At 41.8% G+C, this 20716-nt stretch overlaps 1 protein-coding gene and 1 long non-coding RNA gene across 7 annotated transcripts in view; one reads left to right on the top strand and one right to left on the bottom strand.

Annotated features, from left to right (window-relative positions):
- szt2 (SZT2 subunit of KICSTOR complex) overlaps positions 1–20716 on the top strand; it is a 172220-nt gene that overhangs the window by 9450 nt on the left and 142054 nt on the right. For all 5 annotated transcript variants that reach the window (XM_062396270.1, XM_062396266.1, XM_062396265.1 and 2 more), the window contains exons 4-11: positions 6353–6523; positions 7001–7123; positions 13440–13602; positions 17213–17319; positions 17737–17947; positions 19045–19215; positions 20197–20428; positions 20584–20713. In XM_062396270.1, the coding sequence (XP_062252254.1) occupies positions 6353–6523; positions 7001–7123; positions 13440–13602; positions 17213–17319; positions 17737–17947; positions 19045–19215; positions 20197–20428; positions 20584–20713 (1308 nt within the window). The remainder of the gene's footprint in view (positions 1–6352; positions 6524–7000; positions 7124–13439; positions 13603–17212; positions 17320–17736; positions 17948–19044; positions 19216–20196; positions 20429–20583; positions 20714–20716) is intronic.
- Positions 1004–20648, bottom strand: LOC133961223 (uncharacterized). Of its 2 annotated transcripts, none has more exons than XR_009921973.1 (6): positions 20559–20648; positions 20259–20420; positions 1895–1932; positions 1718–1811; positions 1290–1501; positions 1004–1203 (listed from the first exon to the last, which is right to left on the bottom strand). It is a non-coding gene; the product is annotated as an uncharacterized LOC133961223 (long non-coding RNA). The 2 variants fall into 2 exon arrangements; XR_009921972.1 differs by having other exon boundaries at positions 20259–20443; positions 20559–20625.

Below are 20716 nucleotides of genomic sequence, written 5' to 3'. Positions count from 1 at the left end.
TCCTCCTGGGTAGGGCAGAGGGATCACAAACCCGCATTTTTTCGGCAGAAATTCTGGATTTGTGTGCTATATTGCACTTGCATCTGTAGTTCACCCACTCTTTTTCCTAATGTTAATGCAATGAGGAATACCACTTTGAATGACAACCACTTGATGCTTAAATACTCCAGGGGCTTGAAAGTCTTCTGTTGTAATGCAGACATCATGAGACCTATATCCCATGTCGTGATGGTCAACTTTCTGCTGCGCAGTGTAAGCCTCTGAGCATATTTTAGGGAATGTGAGATGAAGCTGCAGTCACCCATGCCCGTTTATTCTCAAAACCGTTGGCCTTGATCGCTGACACCATGCATCTGTGGGGTGATTTACCTTCCTCCATTTGCCCTTCCTTGGAGATGCGGGAGCACTTACCGAACTTTGCAAGACAGTGTCTTGACTTGGTTTGCCCTGTACCATGCCACAACAAGACCCCATCAATATTAATATGCAGCTCTTGTTGATGGTACTCAAGCTCTCTGCATGGTCTGTTCCATTGAGTAGCCGAGACCCAGCCACTAGACGAAAAGCAGAGTTTCAGTCAAATGAAATCTTTTGGAAATCACCTTATCCCCTGCAGCTTGTGAGCAGCGTCGCAGAGAGAAGGTGTGATCTAATTAGCATATGACTCTGAGCGAAGCCGCTTGTAAGAGCCTCTCTCGATTCACCATTGGAGGAAACCACCGAACCTTGAAACGAAAAGTCACCCGTAATTGGCTGGTAGAAGTGTTGCCATTGGTCAACCTCGGTCATTGCAGTACACACGTGGGGTAAACCCCTCCCACACTATTAATAATAAAAATGTATATATAGTTGTAACCAATAATTTATATATTAATATATATTATAATTTATTAGTAAGCCGTTACCAAAAGCACTGAGGCTAATAAAGAGTATACATTCATTCATGTGATGCTTGATGTTATATGAGAACATATTGTAGAGGGCAAAAAACATGAACAAAGTATGTTGAGTCAAAGCTTTATTTACATACAGCACAAATATTGTACAAACACAACTGGCCTAGCCAGTTGTAGCTGTAGACGTCTTTGCTGTGTAGCTGTGAGATCAGTGTAGCTTTTAGTCTTATTTGAAGTGTGGCACACAGGTCGGTGAGCTCCTGGCTGTGGAAGGATGGATCCATGTCATCTGCACCGCTTCAATAAGCTGTAAACACAATCAGTACAATTAGCACAGTTCAATGACAACATACACCTAAACATGTAACTGAAAAATTATTTAATGAATCTTACCTTAGCCTCTTTCTTCTCCGACAACTCCTGAACTCTACAATGCTGATGCAAGGTCCGGTTGGATGTACTGGAAGCTCCTTCATAATGGCTAATCTGTCCAAAAATACAAGAGGATTCTCCCTACCCTGTCTAGTGCCCCTGAGCAAGGCACCTTACTCCCTCAACATCTGCTCCCCGGGTGCCGTACATGGTCGCTCACTGCTCTGTGTGTCCTGCACCAGATGGGTCAAAAGCAGAGGTTAAATTTCCCTACCTGCATGAGTGTGCCTGTGCATGTGTTTGGGACTAATAAATGCATCTTAATTTTAATCTTAATCTGAAAAACAACCAGAGTAACATGAGTATATTATTAATAAACGGAAATAGCCTCGCAGCATCACCGTTGGAAGATCCTCAGTAAAAAAAGAAAATCCTTAACAGATACTTACATACAATGGTGTCGTTTTTCCGCCGTGAAAAACCGTACTTTCAGCGAGGCTCGCTGAATGTGCAGTGACCACCTCGTTGTGTGCAGGAACCAGGCTGTGAAAACACAACGATGAAAAAGATCTGATAAAGTAAACTGGAGGATGTATTTTAAAAAGCTAATCTCTTCTTAATCTTACCCTCGCTACGGTTCGTTGCTCCGCCATTTGCATCAGAACTGTGAAGAAAAATACAACCCGAGAAAAAGTCACGTTTATGGAAAAATTTAACGAGAAAAAACTGTTAGATTTAAGTAGTTCATACATATTTAAACATGCACTAGCACTAGTTAAATCGTAAAGCCTCGGTTATAGAAGCTTTTAAATTGTACTTTTATTTGGGATGAGTATGTGACTGAGGGCCTGTTTATTCTTTCTGGTGTTAAGTAAATGTACTTACATGATTTTTGCTTTTCTGTGTTTGTACCCTCATAGTTGAATGCTCTTATTGTAAGTCGCTTTGGATAAAAGTGTTTAGTGTTTTAATGGAATACTGAGAAAATTTAATAACAATAATAAGACAAATGAAGTTCAAAATATGAGGGCATTTCAGCAGAGTCATCAACTTAGTTGGCCATGGACATGTTAATATGGTGCTGTATTTGCCAGGATTTTATAGACAGATATTTTTATGGTGAGCCAGTAGAAGTTTGGAGCTTACATGGCACAGACTGATAATACCCATTATCATTTCTTCCTGTTGAGCAGATTGCTGGTAGATGAGTGGTTAACACATCCACTGTTTATTTAACCAACACAAGTAAAAGAATAACTGTAATCATGCAACTCTGCACAGTGGTTGAGATTTAAGATAGTGTTCATGGGCAATTAGATTTGAAGAGGTGGATTGTCACTCCTATCCAGAGAAACAGACTTATCGAAACTTCATTGTTTTGGATAATAATAAAATGTTGAAATAAAGTGCACTGTTTCAAATTTTTTTCATAGCATTGACTTTTGCTCATGGTTTAAAATGTAATTCATTATAGCACACTTACTTACTTAAAGGAAACAATTTCAGGTTTTATATTTATTTTAAGCCTGATGTACTTACGCCTGATAGTTTAGTTGGTACCTTTTCGAAAAAGGTGTTATCTGCACTGAGGGAAACTATCTAATTTGCATTTGTAAAGCTCAGAGCATCTTCATGTGCATGTGAAAGCTTCCCCAAGGCCTAGGAGCGGGGGGTGGGGGGTCACCTCCCAACATTGTCAGGCTTGTAAAACTGCCAGAAACTAGTATCCCGATTCAATTCCCTTACAGTTTTCTGTGCTGCCATTAACCGAAAATTCTCCCAAAATTTCCTGCGACACTTAGTGACATAAACTCTTCTTTTGGGGTTGTTACAAAGTCAAAGGTTGGGATCTTCTTTGGGGTATTATTGCACTTAGGTTGAGTAAGTGCTGGGGGAGAGGGGATAGCATCCTTTTTACTTTTTGTCTTTTTGTAATGTACATGTCGCATATTTTTGTTTTTGGAATGTCTTATTCTTATTATCTATGGCCATCCTTTTTTATTGTGACACCCTTTATACTACACAGAGCAATGTTCTGTCTTTTTGCCTTATATTATGAGTAGAGTTAGGAATTGTGGTAGAAAAGTAAAGCTCATCTCTTGGAATGTGAAATCCATGAATCACCCTGTGAAGAGGAACAAGGTACTAGCACATTTATGTCAACTTGGTGTAGGGGTTGCCTTCCTCCAAGAGACACACTTACGAAGTGCAGATGTTTTAGGTATTCAGAGGAGTTGGGTGGGGAAAGTCTTTAATTCCAAGTTCAAGGCTAGGGCCAGGGGCGCAGCTATTCTTATACACAAATGTGTCACCTTTGATAGTGATCAGATAATTGCAAACACGAATGGCCGGTTCATCATAGTCACCGTTCATCTTTTCAACAAGCCTGTTATTCTCGCCAGTGTATACGCTCCAAACTGGGACTACATCGCTTTTATTAACTCCTTTTTTTCTACTGTCCCTGGGGTCAATAGACACCACTTGATTGTTGGGGGTGACTTTAACTGTGTTCTTTTCCCCAGTCTTGATCGGTCATCTACCAGACATGCAAAGCGGTCTAGAATGGCCACAGCTATTAGTAACTTTATTGATAAGTACAGATTGGTTGACCCCTGGCATTTTCACTTTCCTACAGGAAAGTATTTTTCTTTCTTTTCACCAGTTCACCATACATGTTCTAGGATTGATTATTTCATTGTAGATGCGCGGCCTATACCCTTTTCTAGCCCGCCCAATTATCATAGTATATTTATATCTGACCAAGCCCCCCTATCCTTTGAACAAAATGTTCCTGATCATCCTTCCCCATATACACAGTGGGCTTTGAACTCTCTTCTACTGTCTGAGTGCTTTTGTCAAATTCATCCAAACCCAAATATTTTTTTTTATTGAGATCAATGCATCACCGTAGGTATCTCATAGCACCATATGGGAAGCACTGAAAGCATACTTGCGTTGCCAAATCATTGGCTATGCCTCAAATACCAAAAAGGCAAGGATGGCTGAATTGAAAGAGCTTTTTCCCTTCTAAATGTGGACTGTAAAATTCTCGCTAAGTAGGCAACCGCCTATGTCGCCTGTAGGAAAGACTGGCCCTGCTAATACTGATCCCACGTGACTGATTTAAGCTAGCCACTGCAATCTGGCTACATATGTTTTGGTTATGTTCGAGCCTCCAAACATATTGGGAGAAAATCTTTGCATCGCATAGTGACATCTATGACATGAAGATTGAACCCCCACCTGTCATTGCACTCTTTGGGGTCATGCCTGAAGGCCCAGTAGGGTCGGTTGGCTTGCATGTTGTGATCGCCTTTACCACTCTGCTAGATCGCCGCCTTATCCTCCTTAACTGGAAGAGACCGGTGCCCCCATCTCATACAAGATGGCTTAAAGAGATCAAGTTCTATTTGAAGCTTGAAAAGATTAAATATACACTGAGGGGAGTTACAGACACATTTGAAAAGATATGGAGGCCGTTTCTTACATATTATGACAATCTAACCCAAATAACAGTCTGGGTCTATTCATAATATCTTTATTATAGCACAGTGCATTAGATGTTTATTTATTTTTTTATTTATTGTTGTTGTTAAGGCGATGCTGAGTTGTGGTGGGGGGTGGGGGGAGGGCACGTGGGACGGGAATTATGTAGAATACATTTCAAATGCTGACTGTGAATTATCTTGCTTTCTATTGTGTGTGTAATTTATGTTATGAAGATGGAGATTTCCAGCAGATCTTATATATATCAAGTCAGTGTTCATTGCAGTGTTAAAGCTCAAAGTGAGCTCGTAATCTTAAAACCTGTTACAGACTGGAAAGTGTGTTTGAGAAAAGAGTACATTTTCTTGCTGTATAATGTGGCAATTCCAATATCCACAGATCGGAAAAATCATGTTATTATTATTATTATCTTTATCATTCTTTGCTGTTTTTTTTCTTTTCTTTGTTGTTGTTTTTCTCTTAACACATTAACTGTGATTATGCCTGCAATTGAAATGTGATGCATGCTACGCTGCTCATCTAATTGACTTTATCATGAAATTTATGTTTTGCAAAAAAAGAATTTAGAAAAAAAAAAAAGTTGGGATCTTCTGATCACATGTAAACAACAATGCCTAGTTAAAGCAATCAGGCCAATATTCATTCAGTAGTTCAGAGGTAGCTCTATATCCTGAGATCCTGTTTTCGTAGAGGCCCCAACACTGTGGGGCTAGTGAGATACCGAAATGGAAAACACAGAACTCTAAGGTTCTGCACTTGAAGGCAAACCTGAGCAATCTGGTTGGAACCTGAAAATGGGCATCTTTGAGGTTGAGTTACAAACCAGTCACCTGCAAGGATAACCTGCTTCTCTCTCAGCACAGTAATCCTTTTGCATGCCATTTTTTTCGCTGCAAATCCCTTAATAGCTTGATTTTGCCATGAGAGTGGATCCCCCTCCTGGACGGGTGCTCACAAACCCAACTGAAAGCTTCCATTTGTGGATGGGTCCTCAGAAAACCTGAGCGAACAAACCGTGTCCTCTTTCTGCAGCATGGATTGCGGCAACCACCGGTGGCGCCCGACTCCCCCCCCCCGAGTCCTGCTATGGCTTTTCCCAGCTGCCTCATCTGCTTCTGTCAGTTTGGTCTGAATTGCCGTAGTGCCATGCATCGTAGGGATCAAGACATCTGTAATTTGGCAGTTCTTGCTAGGCAACTGCTTTCCCAAGGACTGACATGGACAGAGATCTTGAAGCTGCTAGAGCCTGATCCAAGGAAGTAATGGTCTGCAGCCTGTACTCCCCTGACTGAACTGCCACTGTCTTAAAGATATATCAATGCCAAATGCCCCAGTGGGTCACTCTCCAGACATATTGAATATGCAACTGTATGAAGAGAGTCTGGATATTGTTTTCTGATGCAGAGAACAAAGCAGAGGCAGACATCTGCATCATCTAGGTACTACAGAGCAGTATGGGGTTATCTGTTTCACAGCTGTCAGTGTGAACGCCACTGTTTGAAAAAAAACACAGATGCTTTAGAAGTATGTTAATGAATACATTAACCTGTACTTGTTTTTTGTTTTCTGTTCTGCAGGATGACAGCACAGGAGAGATGATCTTTGATGAAGTTTTTCACGCCTTGTCAAGGTGCCTTGCTGGTCTGGCCCAACCATTCACAATCCCTGGAACTGATCAGCTTTTCAAGCCAAAGATCTTTATCACCATCTTGGCGTATTCATCAATCATCGGACTCACTTCCCATCAGGTCATCAGACAGCAGCTTATGTCATTTCAGTTTTGTAACTGGTGTTTACAAGATTCCAAATGTCAAATGTTTAACAAGATTCCAAATATCCCTAAAAGTAAAATCTGCCACACTATGATGTAAAAGGAGTTTTTTTCTGTCCAGTCTTGTTGTAAGTTTTATGAGGGCTGTTGTGTTTTATCCCTGAACTCAGCCAATATCCCTGTAGGTTGTGGTTAAGAGTGGTTAGAAGTTGTCTTTTCTGCGCACGTAACTAAAACCAGAATTGATGTCACATAATGGAGTCTTTTGTCTTTTGGGTCAGTCCTCTGAACTTTACTTTTCAGTAGCAACATGCTCTGCTTATTGTATGTATATGTTGGGTTCTAATGGCAGATGCCTAATACAGACTTCTGTACATATTCACATTTTTCCATGTGATGCAGAACTTTTTGTCAGTGTTGCTGCAGTCCTTTGACAGCTTTGATTTTCCTTCAGGTTTTGGTTCAGGGCTGTCAACTTGAAAGAACAGACCTCAGTGAGTTCTTGCATCACATCTATCAGCAGCTCAGAGCTGTGGAGAGCAACATTGCTGAAGTCCTTCATCAGCAGCATGAACAGGCAAGTGCAGATGAACAATATTTACAATTTAATATGAAAATATCTCTAAGATGACAAATTAAAGAATTCTCATTAAAAGTAATGTAATGAAAAAAGATTTGTGTAAACTGTAATTAAGTGTGAATGATTTTCTGAATTCAATTCATTGCAAGTCAGCTATTTCAGAGCTCTGTAAAGGGGCTCAGCAAAAAATTTAAATTCACTCATCACTATGCCAATGGAGGGCTGGGCGAATTGGTTAAATCCACAAAATACTTCTTGAGTCTCAAAAGTAAACTTTGTTGCAGCCGAATCCAATACGATTGAGGTAACTGGCAACCTACACTTAATAACCTACACATAAAAAACATAACATGACTCCACACTGCTTGGGTGGTGTCATCCAACTGTCCGCAAGCCCAGACATTCATTTTCGACTTGAAACTAGGTAATTTGCACCGTGTTTTAAGCCTGAATTGACCGACCTTTGGACCCAAGTTCTTATCCTTTCAGAGTAGAATTGTTTTAATTCAGTTCAATATAAAGCATGGTAGGAATGAAATGAACATGCTTTTACTTTGAAGAAAAAATTATAAAGAGAAGGTGAAGCTATGATGATAGAGATCAGCCATCTTAAGAATGTCTGTCAGTCCGATATGGTGACATAAAATAAACAAATGATATATAATCTAGTCGCAATTTTGATAATTTCCTTCTGCCGTCTGACTGATACAGAGTCACTGGTTTATTCAAAATGTATTAATTGCGCAAAGGTCGACAATGCCGTTACAAATACCAAGTGTTAAGTAGATAGGATGAACAGTTTGCGAGATATGCTCTCCAACATTTGTGGAGTTCCCCACTATTTATTTAGCTTTTTGTTGACCTAAAACTCATTTGTTTATATTTCTCATATCTCTGGTATACATCATCAGATAAAAAGTGTCTGCTTGGCAGTGTTGTGCATGAACGAGTTCAAAAGAACGTGTTTGTTTTTATGACAACAATGAACTGAACGCAACTCAATGACAAATAACGAATTTGAACGGTGAACACGTTCATATTATCTGAGGTCTAGCTAAAACGTCATGGAATGTTTTCCTTCTCCTGAGGAGAGACGCTGTCTAACGCTGGGTTTACACCGGACGCCGAAGCTGCGGTCGGCGTCGCGCAGTGCAGCGCCAAGGAAAGCCAAGCGCCTCCTATCCATCCCCCTGTTAAACCTTTGAGCTGTGCACATCGGCTGCGATGCGCCGCGCTGCACCAAGGGCGCCTCGTGCCCTGCACCAAGGGCGCCCCGCACCCTGCACGGTGCGGGGCCTGCATTTCAGGCCCCGCACATTCATGCCCCCCCCCTGAATTTCAATCATGTTTCACTGAAACATGATTGAAATATCTCACTATGGGTGTGAAGGACAGAGCAGGAAGATCAGAGAGCCACAGAGTTTCTTTGCACGAAAAGTTGTTTTTTAATTCAGTTTCCATTAACAGGAAGTAAAAAGAAAATCTCACAACTGGTAAAAATGCAAATTATCCTCAAACAGCAGCTGGCGACCAGTTGACAGCATCACAACAAAAAAAGCCCCCCCTCGACTGAGGGATGGGAACATATATGGTGGCTGGTCAAGCCACTCCAAACAAAGAGGGGGATTCACATAGACATGCTAACGTTGAAACCAAACTACCGTCACAACATAACCTCCCTCTATTAGACCATATAATATTAACTAAGGAAAATTAAATATAAATATCAATCAATAATTAAATATTTAACAATTACAAATAGAGATAAGGCAACAATGTCCTTCCCCATGATGGCAATAGACATGGTGCAGTCCAATTAGGACTCACAGCCATTTAAGGTGGTCTGCTACAGCTGGGCCTCCTTTTACTGAATGGCCAGATGACTCCAGAAACAACCCCCCAGGAACTGGTAACTCAAAGAAAACGTAATTAATTATCACAGAAAGAAAATATTTAACAAATAAAAGTATGTTGTATGAAATCAAAATGTGTCCAGTTATTTGTGGGTGTGTGTGCAAAAAGCAAACAACTAAGCAAATTAGAAATCAAGAAGTTACCATCATGTTTTGGATTGTCAGTGTGTGGTTGCTGGTGCGGCCATCACAATGGGACATGCCTCAGCGCTGTCCCCCAGAGGCAATTTTACACTACGCCAGTCCTGACTGGCAGGCAGACGGTCTGTCACTAGAGGAGGGACCTCCTACTCTATATAAGACCGGATGTCACGTCATCGCCTTTAGTAAAAAAAATTATCACACCTCTCCCTCGCTCCAGGCAAGGAGGGTGATCTGGTGAGATACATCACTCATGTTTCAGAGAACAGGGTTTAACTCCTTAACCTCAAGTTCTCTTTCAATATTCGTTTTTAGCTGCATTGGCTCGAAAGGTGGGCAAGGTAGCGCTTCAAGCACAAGTGTTAAATCCCACAGTGGGGTTAAGCTCCTTGACACCGGCCGCATCCGCAGATATTTCTCCATATCTGCGTTATCACCCTGCCGTGGAGTTTCCAATCCTTGTAGCGAGGGCTGCCCCTGGAGAGAAAATCCGCTCCCCAGTTCCGTGTGCCCGGCACATATGTCGTCCTGAGGGATAACAGGTGAGAACTTCTCCACACTATTAGTCTGTGTGCCAATGTGTGAAGATGACATGAACGCAGCCCCCCTGTCTGTTGATATATGCCACCACAGTGGTATTGTCTTTTCTGACCAGAACATGCTGCCCTCCAAGAAGGGGAAGACATTTTTTCAGTGCCAACGATACAGCCAATAGTTCCAGACAATTTATGTGAGCTGACTGCATTAATAATCTCCATGTCCCGCTCACTGTCCTCTCCCCATTCGTGGCCCCCCAGCCCGCAAGAGAGGCATCTGTTGTTATAACCCTTCGTTCCATGACTGTTCCCATGGCAACGCCTTTGGTCCGAAAACCTGTGCATCTCCATGGTCGCAGCCGAGAAAATACCTGGCGATAACAATGGTGCGTCGCTACCCAGTGCTGAACTGGTCTCTTGTGTAAACGACCCAGTGAAATGACCACCAGAACTGAGGCCATCAGCCCTAAAATTCTGAGGCATGACCAGAACTTTAGCAACCTCCCTCTGCGAAAAAGTGCCAGACAAGCTTGGAAAGCTTTTATCCTTTCCGCAGACAGACGCGCTCTGAACGTGACTGCATCTAGGTTCATTCCTATGAATGTGATTCTCTGAGTTGGAATGAGAACACTCTTTTCTCAGTTTATCGCAAAACCAAGGCCCGCCAGATGTGATGTGAGCTGACTGGTGTGGGTTTGCTGTGGCGACTGTGCCGCTATGAGCCAGTCGTCTATATACATCGTTATACGCATAACCCCCTCCCTCTGGGGCGCCAGAGCTGCTTCAGTGCATTTCACAAACACCTGTGGGCTTAATGAAAGACCGAACGGGAGCACCGGGTATTCATATTTTATGCCCTGGAAGGCAAACCTGAGATATTTCCTGTGAGGAGGGTAAATAGGAATTTGAAAATATGCATCTTTTAGGTCTATGACTGTAAACCAGTCGCCTGGACGCACAAAGCGGATCAGCGCTGAATGTGTCAGCATCCTGAATTTGTACCGCCTCTCGTGTGTGTTTAGTGCCCGCAGGTCCACTATCGGGCGTACACCCCCGTCCTTCTTCGGAATCAGGAAGTACCTTGAATAGAAGCCACTCTGGTTCTGTTCTAGTGGAACCACCTGAACATCCCCTTTGTTCTGCAGAGCAGTGATTTCTTTCTGCAAGATATGTGCATATCTCCCTGCGCTTGTGACTGCAATATCCCGTTGGAGTGGACGCAAACTAGATTCTTAAGCCCCTGGTCACAGTCTTCATTACCCACTCCCATACCCCACAGGTTTGCCACCGTCGGGTTCGAGCCGCCAGCGGCCCTAGGGCCTGAGCAGTCGTGGTAACACTAGCTGTATGGTTCCAGCGCTCTGAGGGGCCCCGGTAATCAGGGTCAATGAGGAGGAGGTTTGGTTACCCATTCTCATCCCCTGGGGTCTGCTCGTCAGGAAGTCAGAGATTTAGTTGCACAGGGGGGTTTTAAGATATAGATTAAGATTAAGATATGTTTATTCATACCAAACACATGCACAGACATGCACAACACACCCATGCAATGGCAGGCAAATTCAACCTCTGCATTTAACCCATCTGTGTGCATGACACACAGAGCAGTGAGCGACCATGTATGGCGCTCGGGGAGCAGATGTTGGGGGAGTAAGGTGCCTTGCTCAGGGGCACTAGACATGGTAGGGAGACTCTTGGATTTTTGGACAGATCAATCCAGGTTCGTCTTTTGTTGTCTCACCGTGGACTTGTACCAGAGACGAACCAGAGACCTTCTCTGCCCATAGTCCAAGTTTCTGCCACCAGACCCAGGCTCCTGAGCTCAGGGACGAGCTTGGCCGGCACAATTGTGTTGAACGCTGAGCTGTAGTCCACGAACAGCATCCTCACATATGTGTTGGCCTTTTCCAGGTTGGAGAGGGTGGTGTGTGTTGTCAGGGTGATGGCATCATCCGTGGATAGTGGGACATGGTGGTCTCTGTGAGGGCGTCAGGCCAACCAAATTGCGAATTTAACAGCCGCTTTCTTATAGACCTTGTGCAGGTCCATGCTGGAAGCCGGTGGGCCGCATGTACCATCCTCAGAAGCTAGCCCCGCGGCTGGTTAGGTGAACACGGATTCCACTTCCACCTCGTCGTCCTCGTAGCCGAGGCTGATAGACTCCAGTGAGTTGGAGTCACCGCCGACGGTTCCGCCCTGACCGGACATTAGGTCGGTATCGGGCTCGTCCGAGTCATGTAGCGGTGCCAAGGCATCAAGCTGATCGCCCCAGCTGGCACCCACGGAAAGTTTTTTTCCCTGGGTGTCTTCTGCACTATCCTGTGTACTGGGGACGGTAACCCCAATCAAAGGATCCATCTCTAACAAGCTTGGCGTGCTAGCCTGCGTCGGTGTGTTTTTGTGGAAAGGCTTGCACAGTGCTCACAGGTGTCCGGGGTTGTTAGTGATTCTCTGGTGTTTTCTGCCTCTGTTTCACTGTGCTTGAATACAATTTATATAAGAGAAGGGGTTTCTGCCTCCGATATTTTATTTCCATATGTGCACAACCTCGGTGGTACCTTGCTCTTGTCCATGGTGAGGACCGGAGCCGGGTTCATGGTTGCCATCTCTTCCGATAAATTGGAAGTGCCGAGTAGCTAGTATGGTGACTATCTACTAACCCCAGACAGCTATGTAGTGTTTCAGCTAACGCTCGATGACCGAGTGGTTAGCTCGCTCTGTGATCCGTTTTGTTAGCCTTTAGCTACACCTGCCGTCTGAGATAATGCTTCTAGGAGCGAGAAGAGGTTTTTGACTGAAGGCGATGACGTGACATCCGATCTTATATAGAGCAGGAGGTCCCTCCTCTAGCGACAAGCGTCACATCTGCCTGCCAGTCAGGACTGGCAGAGTGTAAATTGCTTCTGGGGGACAGCACGGAGGGCGTGTCCCATAGTGAGATACCGAAATGAATGTTGAAAGAGAACAATAGTGAGGCTGACTTCATAGAAACATTTAACATCTGTGTACCATGTAACAAACTAAAGAGTCAAAGTACATGTCAAAATGTTGTTTTTCCAAATAGGACTTCTATCATTTAAGTATTTCTATCACACTAATGTGAAATGTACACTTTAATTGCATTTATGTTCACATGTTGAGATATTTTGCCGTAATTCTTATACAGTGGTACAATGTAAACTTAGATCCATACCCTGAGTTATATGTTCCTTCATTACCAGGAGCACATATACATTGGTTATATATGACACAGCTCTATAGCCCCTACAGTTGTCCAATTGATTCAGTTACATCCATCAGGCTTGGAGCTGAAAATCGAATCAGGAATTGTATTGTGAAGGATTAACAGCCTCGCTATTTCATATTGTAGGCTTTGTAGGCATCATTTAAGGAACCAAGGCTTCCCAAGAATTACCTTGACTGTATAAGCCAGCTGTAGTCTAATTTGCCCCACTACAACTTCATATTGATCCAAAAAGTGTTAACACTTCTGATAATAATATAAAATATATCTGCTCTGCGCCATTGCCTTACTGAAGAGCTGTGCGTAGCACTCTTTTTTTTTTTTACTGTTCTCTGCAGAATTTTCACTGTGTGAATTGCCAACACAAGCATCGTGTACTGTATTAATTTGAAAAGGGCAATCAACCCATCTTGTGATTTGATAGATTTGCATCTAACTGTATTCGGCCAATGTTAACCATTTATTTTTCCTTTTGCCTTTAGTCACTGGAGCCAGTTCTAAACCCAAGCCTTCATATGAACAACATGGACAATCAGCCTCACAGGAAGCAGGGCATTTCTATGGTGTCAGCTGATATGGGTTTGCTCAGCATGGTACGCCAGGGCATCCTGGCCCTTCAGCTGCTGCCTCCAAACTCCAGTGCAGGTCGGTTTACTCTAACAATATGAATAAGAAATATATATATATATATATATATATCAGAATCAGAAAGGATTTATTGCCAAGTAGGTTTACACCTACCTGGAATTTTCTTTGGTAAAAAAAGGTGCCTACATTGAACATGACATACAAACACAATAAGTACTACAAAAACACAATAAGTACTTCACATAAGAAAGAAATAACTATTCATAAAACAAACAAAATAGGAGAGAACGAGAATGTGCAATATACTGTAGTATGTGTTAATGTAACACAGCATTGAGGCGTGGGGGCGCGATAAGAGTCAAAGACAGGGACAGGCAGCCGGGAAGAAGCTGGTCTTGTGGCGGTTGGTTTTGGTCCTGATGGCCCGCAGCATCCTGCCGGGGGGAAGAACCACAATCTTGCCTGCACGCCTCAGGGTCCTAGAGGCAAACAGGTCCTGTAGAGATGGCAGATTGCAGCCGATCACCTTCTCAGCAGAATGGATGATACGCTGCAGCCTCCTTTTGTCGTTTGCGGTGACAACAGCGAAACAAATGGTAATGGAGGAGGTGAGGATGGACTCGATGATGCAGGTGTAGAAGTGCACCATCATTGTCTTTGGCAGGTTGAACTTCTTCAGCTGCCGCAGGAAGTACATCCTCTGATGACCTCTTTTGGTGAGGGAGCTGATGTTCAGCTCCCATTTGAGGTCCTGGGAGATGATGGTGCCCAGTAAGAGGAAAGACTCTGCAGTGACGACTGGGGCGTCTCTCAGGATGATGGGGGTGGGTGGGGCTGGGTTCCTTCTGAAGTCCACAACCATCTCCACTGTTTTCAGAGCAATTTTTATATATATATATATTTATATATATACACTACCATTCAAAAGTTTTGGGTCACCCAGACAATATTGTGTTTTCTATGAAAACTCACACTTATATTTATCAAATGAGTTGCAAAATGAATAGAAAATATTGTCAAGACATTGACAAGGTTAGAAATAATTGATTTTTATTTGAAATATATATTTTGTTCCTCAAACTTTGCTTTCGTCACAGAATGCTCCATTTGCATCAATTACATCATTGCAGACCTTTGGCATTCTAGATGTTAATTTGTTGAGGTAATCTGTAGAAATTTCACCCCACGCCTCCTGAAGCCCCTCCCACAAGTTGAATTGGCTTGATGGGCACTTCTTGCATACCATATGGTCAAGCTGCTCCCACAACAGCTCAATGGGGTTGAGATATGGTGACTGCGCTGGCCACTTTACCAGCACCAAAGCAGTTCTCATTTTCTGGCCATTTTGAGAGTATAATGGAACCCACAAATGTGATTCTCCAGATACTCAACTAGCTAAAAGGAAGGCCAGTTTTATAGCTTATTTCACCAGCTAAACAGTTTTCAGCTGTGCTAACATAACTGCACAAGGGTTTTTCAAGGGTTTTCTAATCATCAATTAGTCTTCTAAGGCGTTTAGCAAACACAATGTACCATTAGAACACTGGCGTGATAGTTGCTGGAAATGGGCCTCTACACACCTATGTAGATATTTCATTAAAAACCAGATGTTTCCACCTAGAATAGTAATTTACCACATCAACAATGTATAGAGTGTATTTCTGAATAATTTAATGTTATTTTCATTGAAAAAAACTGCTTTTCTTTGAAAAATAAGGACATTTCTAAATGACCCCAAACTTTTGAACGGTAGTGTATATATAGGTGATATATATACACTACCGTTTTATATGATCATATGATCATCTGTCCCATTTATATCTGACCTTCAATCGCCCGTCAGAAATTCCTGATTTCTGAATGGCTGGTTGGTCATTATAAATCTATATTCTCATTAAAATTGATCTTCATTTGAATGATTAGATATTGATTCAAAAAAAGGACTGGTCGATGAAACTCAGGAAATTAAGTGCACTGTGTGAAAAGGTGCCATCCCAAATTTCTAATTAACCCACCAGTCTTAGCAGTCTAGATCCGGGCCTGATAAAACTTCCTTATAATAACAATGCCTTTTACCTATCTTACAGATAACGAAATCAATCTCAGTTCAATTCAGTAAATTGTTTAACACAAAAAAACAATGTTTTTCCGTCAATGATTCATTGTCAGAAGAAGAGAAAAGAGAGAAAAAGAATTGCGAAGTACACTCACACCCACAAACACATACACACACACACACACACACACTGGATAAAGCAACAGAATTAGTAAACTTAGACAATGTATGGAGAGCATTACACAGTGCGAATGATAGAGACACAGACAGGAGTAGCTACTGACAGTGACCCTAAAAAGGGTGATCTTTTGGTTGGAGGAAGCTCTACTCCTCAGCCAATGTTAGTAGTCATAATATCTGTCAGTAGCACAACTGTAATGTTCTCCTGGACATAAAATGCATTTTCATTATCATTGTTGTCCCCTTCTCTTATATCCCCTAGGCCACGCTCTCGGGGAGAGCGTGGCCTAGGGGGCTCTCGGGGAGAGTCCCTAGGGGATAGAGCGGGTGCTCTGCAACAAGAAGGTTGCCGGTTCGAATCCCACTCTATCCCATCTGCATGCCTAAGTGTCCTTGGCAAGATACTGAACCCCTAGATGGCCCCTCATAAAAATGATGAGTGTTCTAAAAATGTAAGTCGCTTTGGATAAAAGCGTCTGCTAAATGACATTTAATGTAATGTAATGTAATGTAATGTAATGTAATGTAATATAAATTTTATTCAAGCACATCGAAACGGTATCTGTAGAGTTTATGCTGAATCCTACCTGTATATTTGTTGTGCATCTATAGTATATACTTTACCAGTATAGTATATACTTTACCAGTATAACCCTATATGTAATAATGATGATATAGTTAATATAAAGAAAATAATATTTTTTAATTCTATTTTTTTGTATTTCACAAAATTGCACAAGGGTGCCCCAGATGTCACTCTTTGTCATGGCAGCAAATATCAGCCTAATTAACTAAGCCAATTCAGTTTCCTATAATGAAAAACATTGATGACAAAATCGATCGAAAGAAACAGAGTCCAGCTGTACACCTAATGGCTTCACTGCAGATACACTGACTTTATCAGGTAGGACGAACTACCCCATTCATCCAGAGTGAATTAACTTCACTCTGCACACACTTCACTCTGCACACATTGTCCAACACACAAACAATAAAAAAGTTATTGTATTTTGTCAGCATGTGTGATGAAGGCTCACTCATGCACAGAAATAATTTTGTGCAGCCTTTTGGATGACTTTGCTGAACTAATGTCTTTAATCTGTGCTGACAATGAGAGTGTGGTTATTCTGGACTTAATCATCTCCAAATGGTCTGAACATTTCTAAGGTTGTAGTGAGTGATGTTGCTCTTTCTAATCGTTCTTAGATTTTCTATGAGAGTTCTATCTGAGTAGGCAAAAATGTTGTCTCTCAGCCAACAAATTTGAAACTCACTTCAACTCTAAAATTACAAATGTTATTGCTTCTAAAAGGCAAAGGTCGTCTCTGGCAAGAAAAATCTCCATGCCATGCTGGTCAGAAGAAAAAGGGTATCCCGAAAAGCTGAACGAAGGTGGCGAAAAAACTAATTGTGTGTGGCTGTGTTTTCCAGGTATCATTATAATTACAGATGGAGTGACAAGTGTCCCTGATGTAGCAGTGTGCGAAACCTTGCTGAACCAGCTCAGAAGTGGAACCATTGCTTGCTCTTTTGTAAAGGTTAATATGATCATGACAGCTCACAATGTTTGCAGTTATGTTATTTGTTAATGATGTAGCTTAATTTTCCCAGTGCAATGCCAGAAATAGTGTTTTGTCGATGTGGCAACTCCTTGTTTAAAGACAAACAAATATTCTAGTTTAAATTGTAGTGGTGGTGGTACAGGTATGAAAGTAAAGAATTATAACTAACAGGATCATAAATATGGTCTGCCTTCACACAAACACTATCTGAGTATGATGAAAATAAGGGTAGAATTCCTAACAATGTACTTAATCATTAACACTATTTTGATATGTAGGACTATGTGATGAAAATTATTCTGTCATCTTGATCCAGAATGGAGGAGACATAAAGCAACTATTGCACTGAAAAGTTGGGCTGCTCTTCTTTTGACTGTGTTTGTTCTGCTTCAGGTTGGTGGTGCATACTCCTATGACTGCAGCTTTGGATACATACCTAATGTAGAGCTGATGAAGTTCATCTCATTAGCTACCTTTGGCTCATACCTGCCCAGCTGCCCTGAAATTGACCTGACCAGCCAATATATGAATGCCTACCACAAGGCCTTCTTAACCTATTCCTTCCTCAAGACCCCGGAATCAATGAATTCAGAGTACTACTGTGGTGAGACACATGGGTTTTTCCAATATCAAATCAACACATCACATCCTCACAGGATAAAACATCATAGATAGAAATATACTTTGGCCTACTAATCTGGTCATATAACAAGCACCAACATTTTCTGCGCCTCAGATGGAAATTAAAGGGAGATTTAGGCTAATGAAGTTTGAGCGTTTTGGGTGGACTCTAGATATGGCCAGACTTTGACTGGCCATATCTCCTGTAATATAAGTCACAGAGAAATGTTTCCCGTATCTCTGTAATATAAGGTTAATAAGGCGTGGTAATGAGATGGTTAACTTGTGGCCATGAGAAAACAAATAAATTGTGGTTATGTCTTATTATTGCCTTAGCCACAAGATATGAATCTGTTCCTTACCCATTGAGCAAACTGAACTGAAGTAGCATCTTTGATGTGAGGTGAAATGTTTCCATTTCCAAAAAAACAACGTCATGGGCTCTTACTTTAAACTTTTTCCATCACTTGTCTAGGGCTCGTAGGGCTCTATTTTTGTGTGTAAATGCGATTAAATATCCAGTGCACATGGAGCATGCCAGAGCGCATGTGGGGTTCTGGTGACAAGATGTGCCTTGTGCATCTGGGAATAGGGATGGACTGAGATATACTGGGTGTGCTAGTGGCAGGGATTGTCTTAATTCATACAGTGCATCTATGGGCAGCACTTTTTTTATATTGGGGTAACTTTTGGATTCAGTATCATGTCATGCAGCTGGGGAAGACTGGATGAACCGCCAACCTTCTGGTTAGAGTATGACAGCTCCACCACCTCGGCCATAGCCGCTTTAATTTGGTTCACATCCTAATACATATGTGCATCAAGTGAATTTAAATGTCCATGATCAATGTTAAATTACATAGCTAAATGAAATGTAAATGTGGTCATAAAGGGACTCCTACTTCACTGAGGAATGTACTCTACTCTAATTCCTGTAAGATTTATGTTTTAAGAAATTTTCTGTGTCTGTCTTGTGGGGTTCACTCATTCATTATTTTCATAAAAAAGCATAACATATTTTAATTGGTACTGATAATGACGATAACATTATTTTATATTATATTTTTCACTGTGTTGTAGTTTCTCAGCACAAACTGTTTAATGAGCATCTGGTGTCAGCCAGCGGTAACCCAGCCCTGGTCATGAGGAGGAAGAAGCACACAGAGAAGGAAGTCCATGCTCATTTAATCAGTGTAGTGTCTGTGCGACTGAGAGAGGGCTACACCATCAGAGAAATCAGCCTCACCAAAGGTAAATATCTTTATGTAGCAAAACCAAGATTAAGTAGAAAGTCCAAGGACATATCGCTTAATCAGATGCAGCGTGGGAGCTCCCACTTCCAATGTTTATGCTCTTCATTGCAGTAAACAGTTATGGCTCAGTAATGCACTCATGATTAAACAGCCTTTTTGCTGTATACCATACTTGATGGTTTTCCCTTTTTCCCACATGGCAATAGAGCAAACCGATATTCAAATTTTCTGCCAGATAATTTTGTACCAGTGTTTTATCCTTCTTTACCATTAAACCTTGGATTGATTTTCTTATACTGGTTGCCTTTTTAGGGGGTTAGGGTTAGCTTTTCAATCAGTTTGTTACATATCTGTTGTGTATTTCAACACCACTACTTAAATTAATGCTATGAGCTTTATCGGCATTTCGCACTGTTGCTTTGTCTGGCTCGGCAGTGTACATCTCTACGATGAATCAAGCAATTAAACAATAATTCAAAGCAACAAACAGTCAACGCAAAGTCTATTATCTGTCATTGGTTACCAAACCATTGGGTTTCTACCAATTATGTGTGCACACAATTTAAATTACCATTAAACACTGTCACACAACAGCCAGGTTCAGGTTCATGCAGTAAAGTATTGTTCATACACCTAGCTTCAGTATTAGCACTGGATATTCTGGATCTTTTATCAAATAGGTCCTCACATTATGCAAACAGAAATTACTACTCATTGCAGCAGTCCAAAGCTCAGTCTGTTACAAAGATACTGTGATGTCTAACCTTAGCAATGACCTGGTTGCCACTTGATTTTAACTTTCACTTAGTTGTGTGTGGTGTTCATCAAAGAGTCTTTGTGCTTTCTTTTTGTTGAAGTTATATATTTGAACCAAGTCATCATTCTGCCCCACAGCAGTGCAAATTTTGGCTCCTAGATGCATTGCTTGAACTTTTAATCTTTGTTGAAAATGTGGCTCCTGACCTCCTGACTTGTTTAGGTGGAACTCAATTGGAGGTGAAACTGGTGCTGTTATGGAAACACAACATGCATATCGAGTACCTGGCAGCAGCTTCCTGGCCACTGGACCCCGTCATGAGAACCACAAAGGTGGAGGTGACGATGGAGGGAAGCTATGACATTCTACATGACATCAGCTGCACCCAGAGGAAACCCATCACCAGCCCGTACCGGACCTCTGTCATCCGCCGCTTTTGGAACACACTGCAGAGGTACAACATCTGTCACTGGAAGAAGAAAGTATAATTTCCAGTCTATAAAAATAACAAATGAAGAGTCTGCTCATTTTCTCCAATATATAGAACATGAAATAATCATTACACATTATATAAATCTACTAACCGCCTGTGTACTCTTGTTCTTTCAGCATCAACCAGACTGATCAGATGTTGGTGCACCTCCAGTCATTCAACTCAGTTCCTGAGAACTTCATGATTCCTGAAAGCACCAAAAATGGAGTTCCTCTGTTCTACATCCCACCTGGCTCTACTACTCCGGTA

The sequence above is a fragment of the Platichthys flesus genome, chromosome 9, assembly GCF_949316205.1.
Source record: "Platichthys flesus chromosome 9, fPlaFle2.1, whole genome shotgun sequence".
NCBI classification, from domain to species: domain Eukaryota; kingdom Metazoa; phylum Chordata; class Actinopteri; order Pleuronectiformes; family Pleuronectidae; genus Platichthys; species Platichthys flesus.
This window is presented reverse-complemented; position numbering and strand designations above follow the sequence as displayed.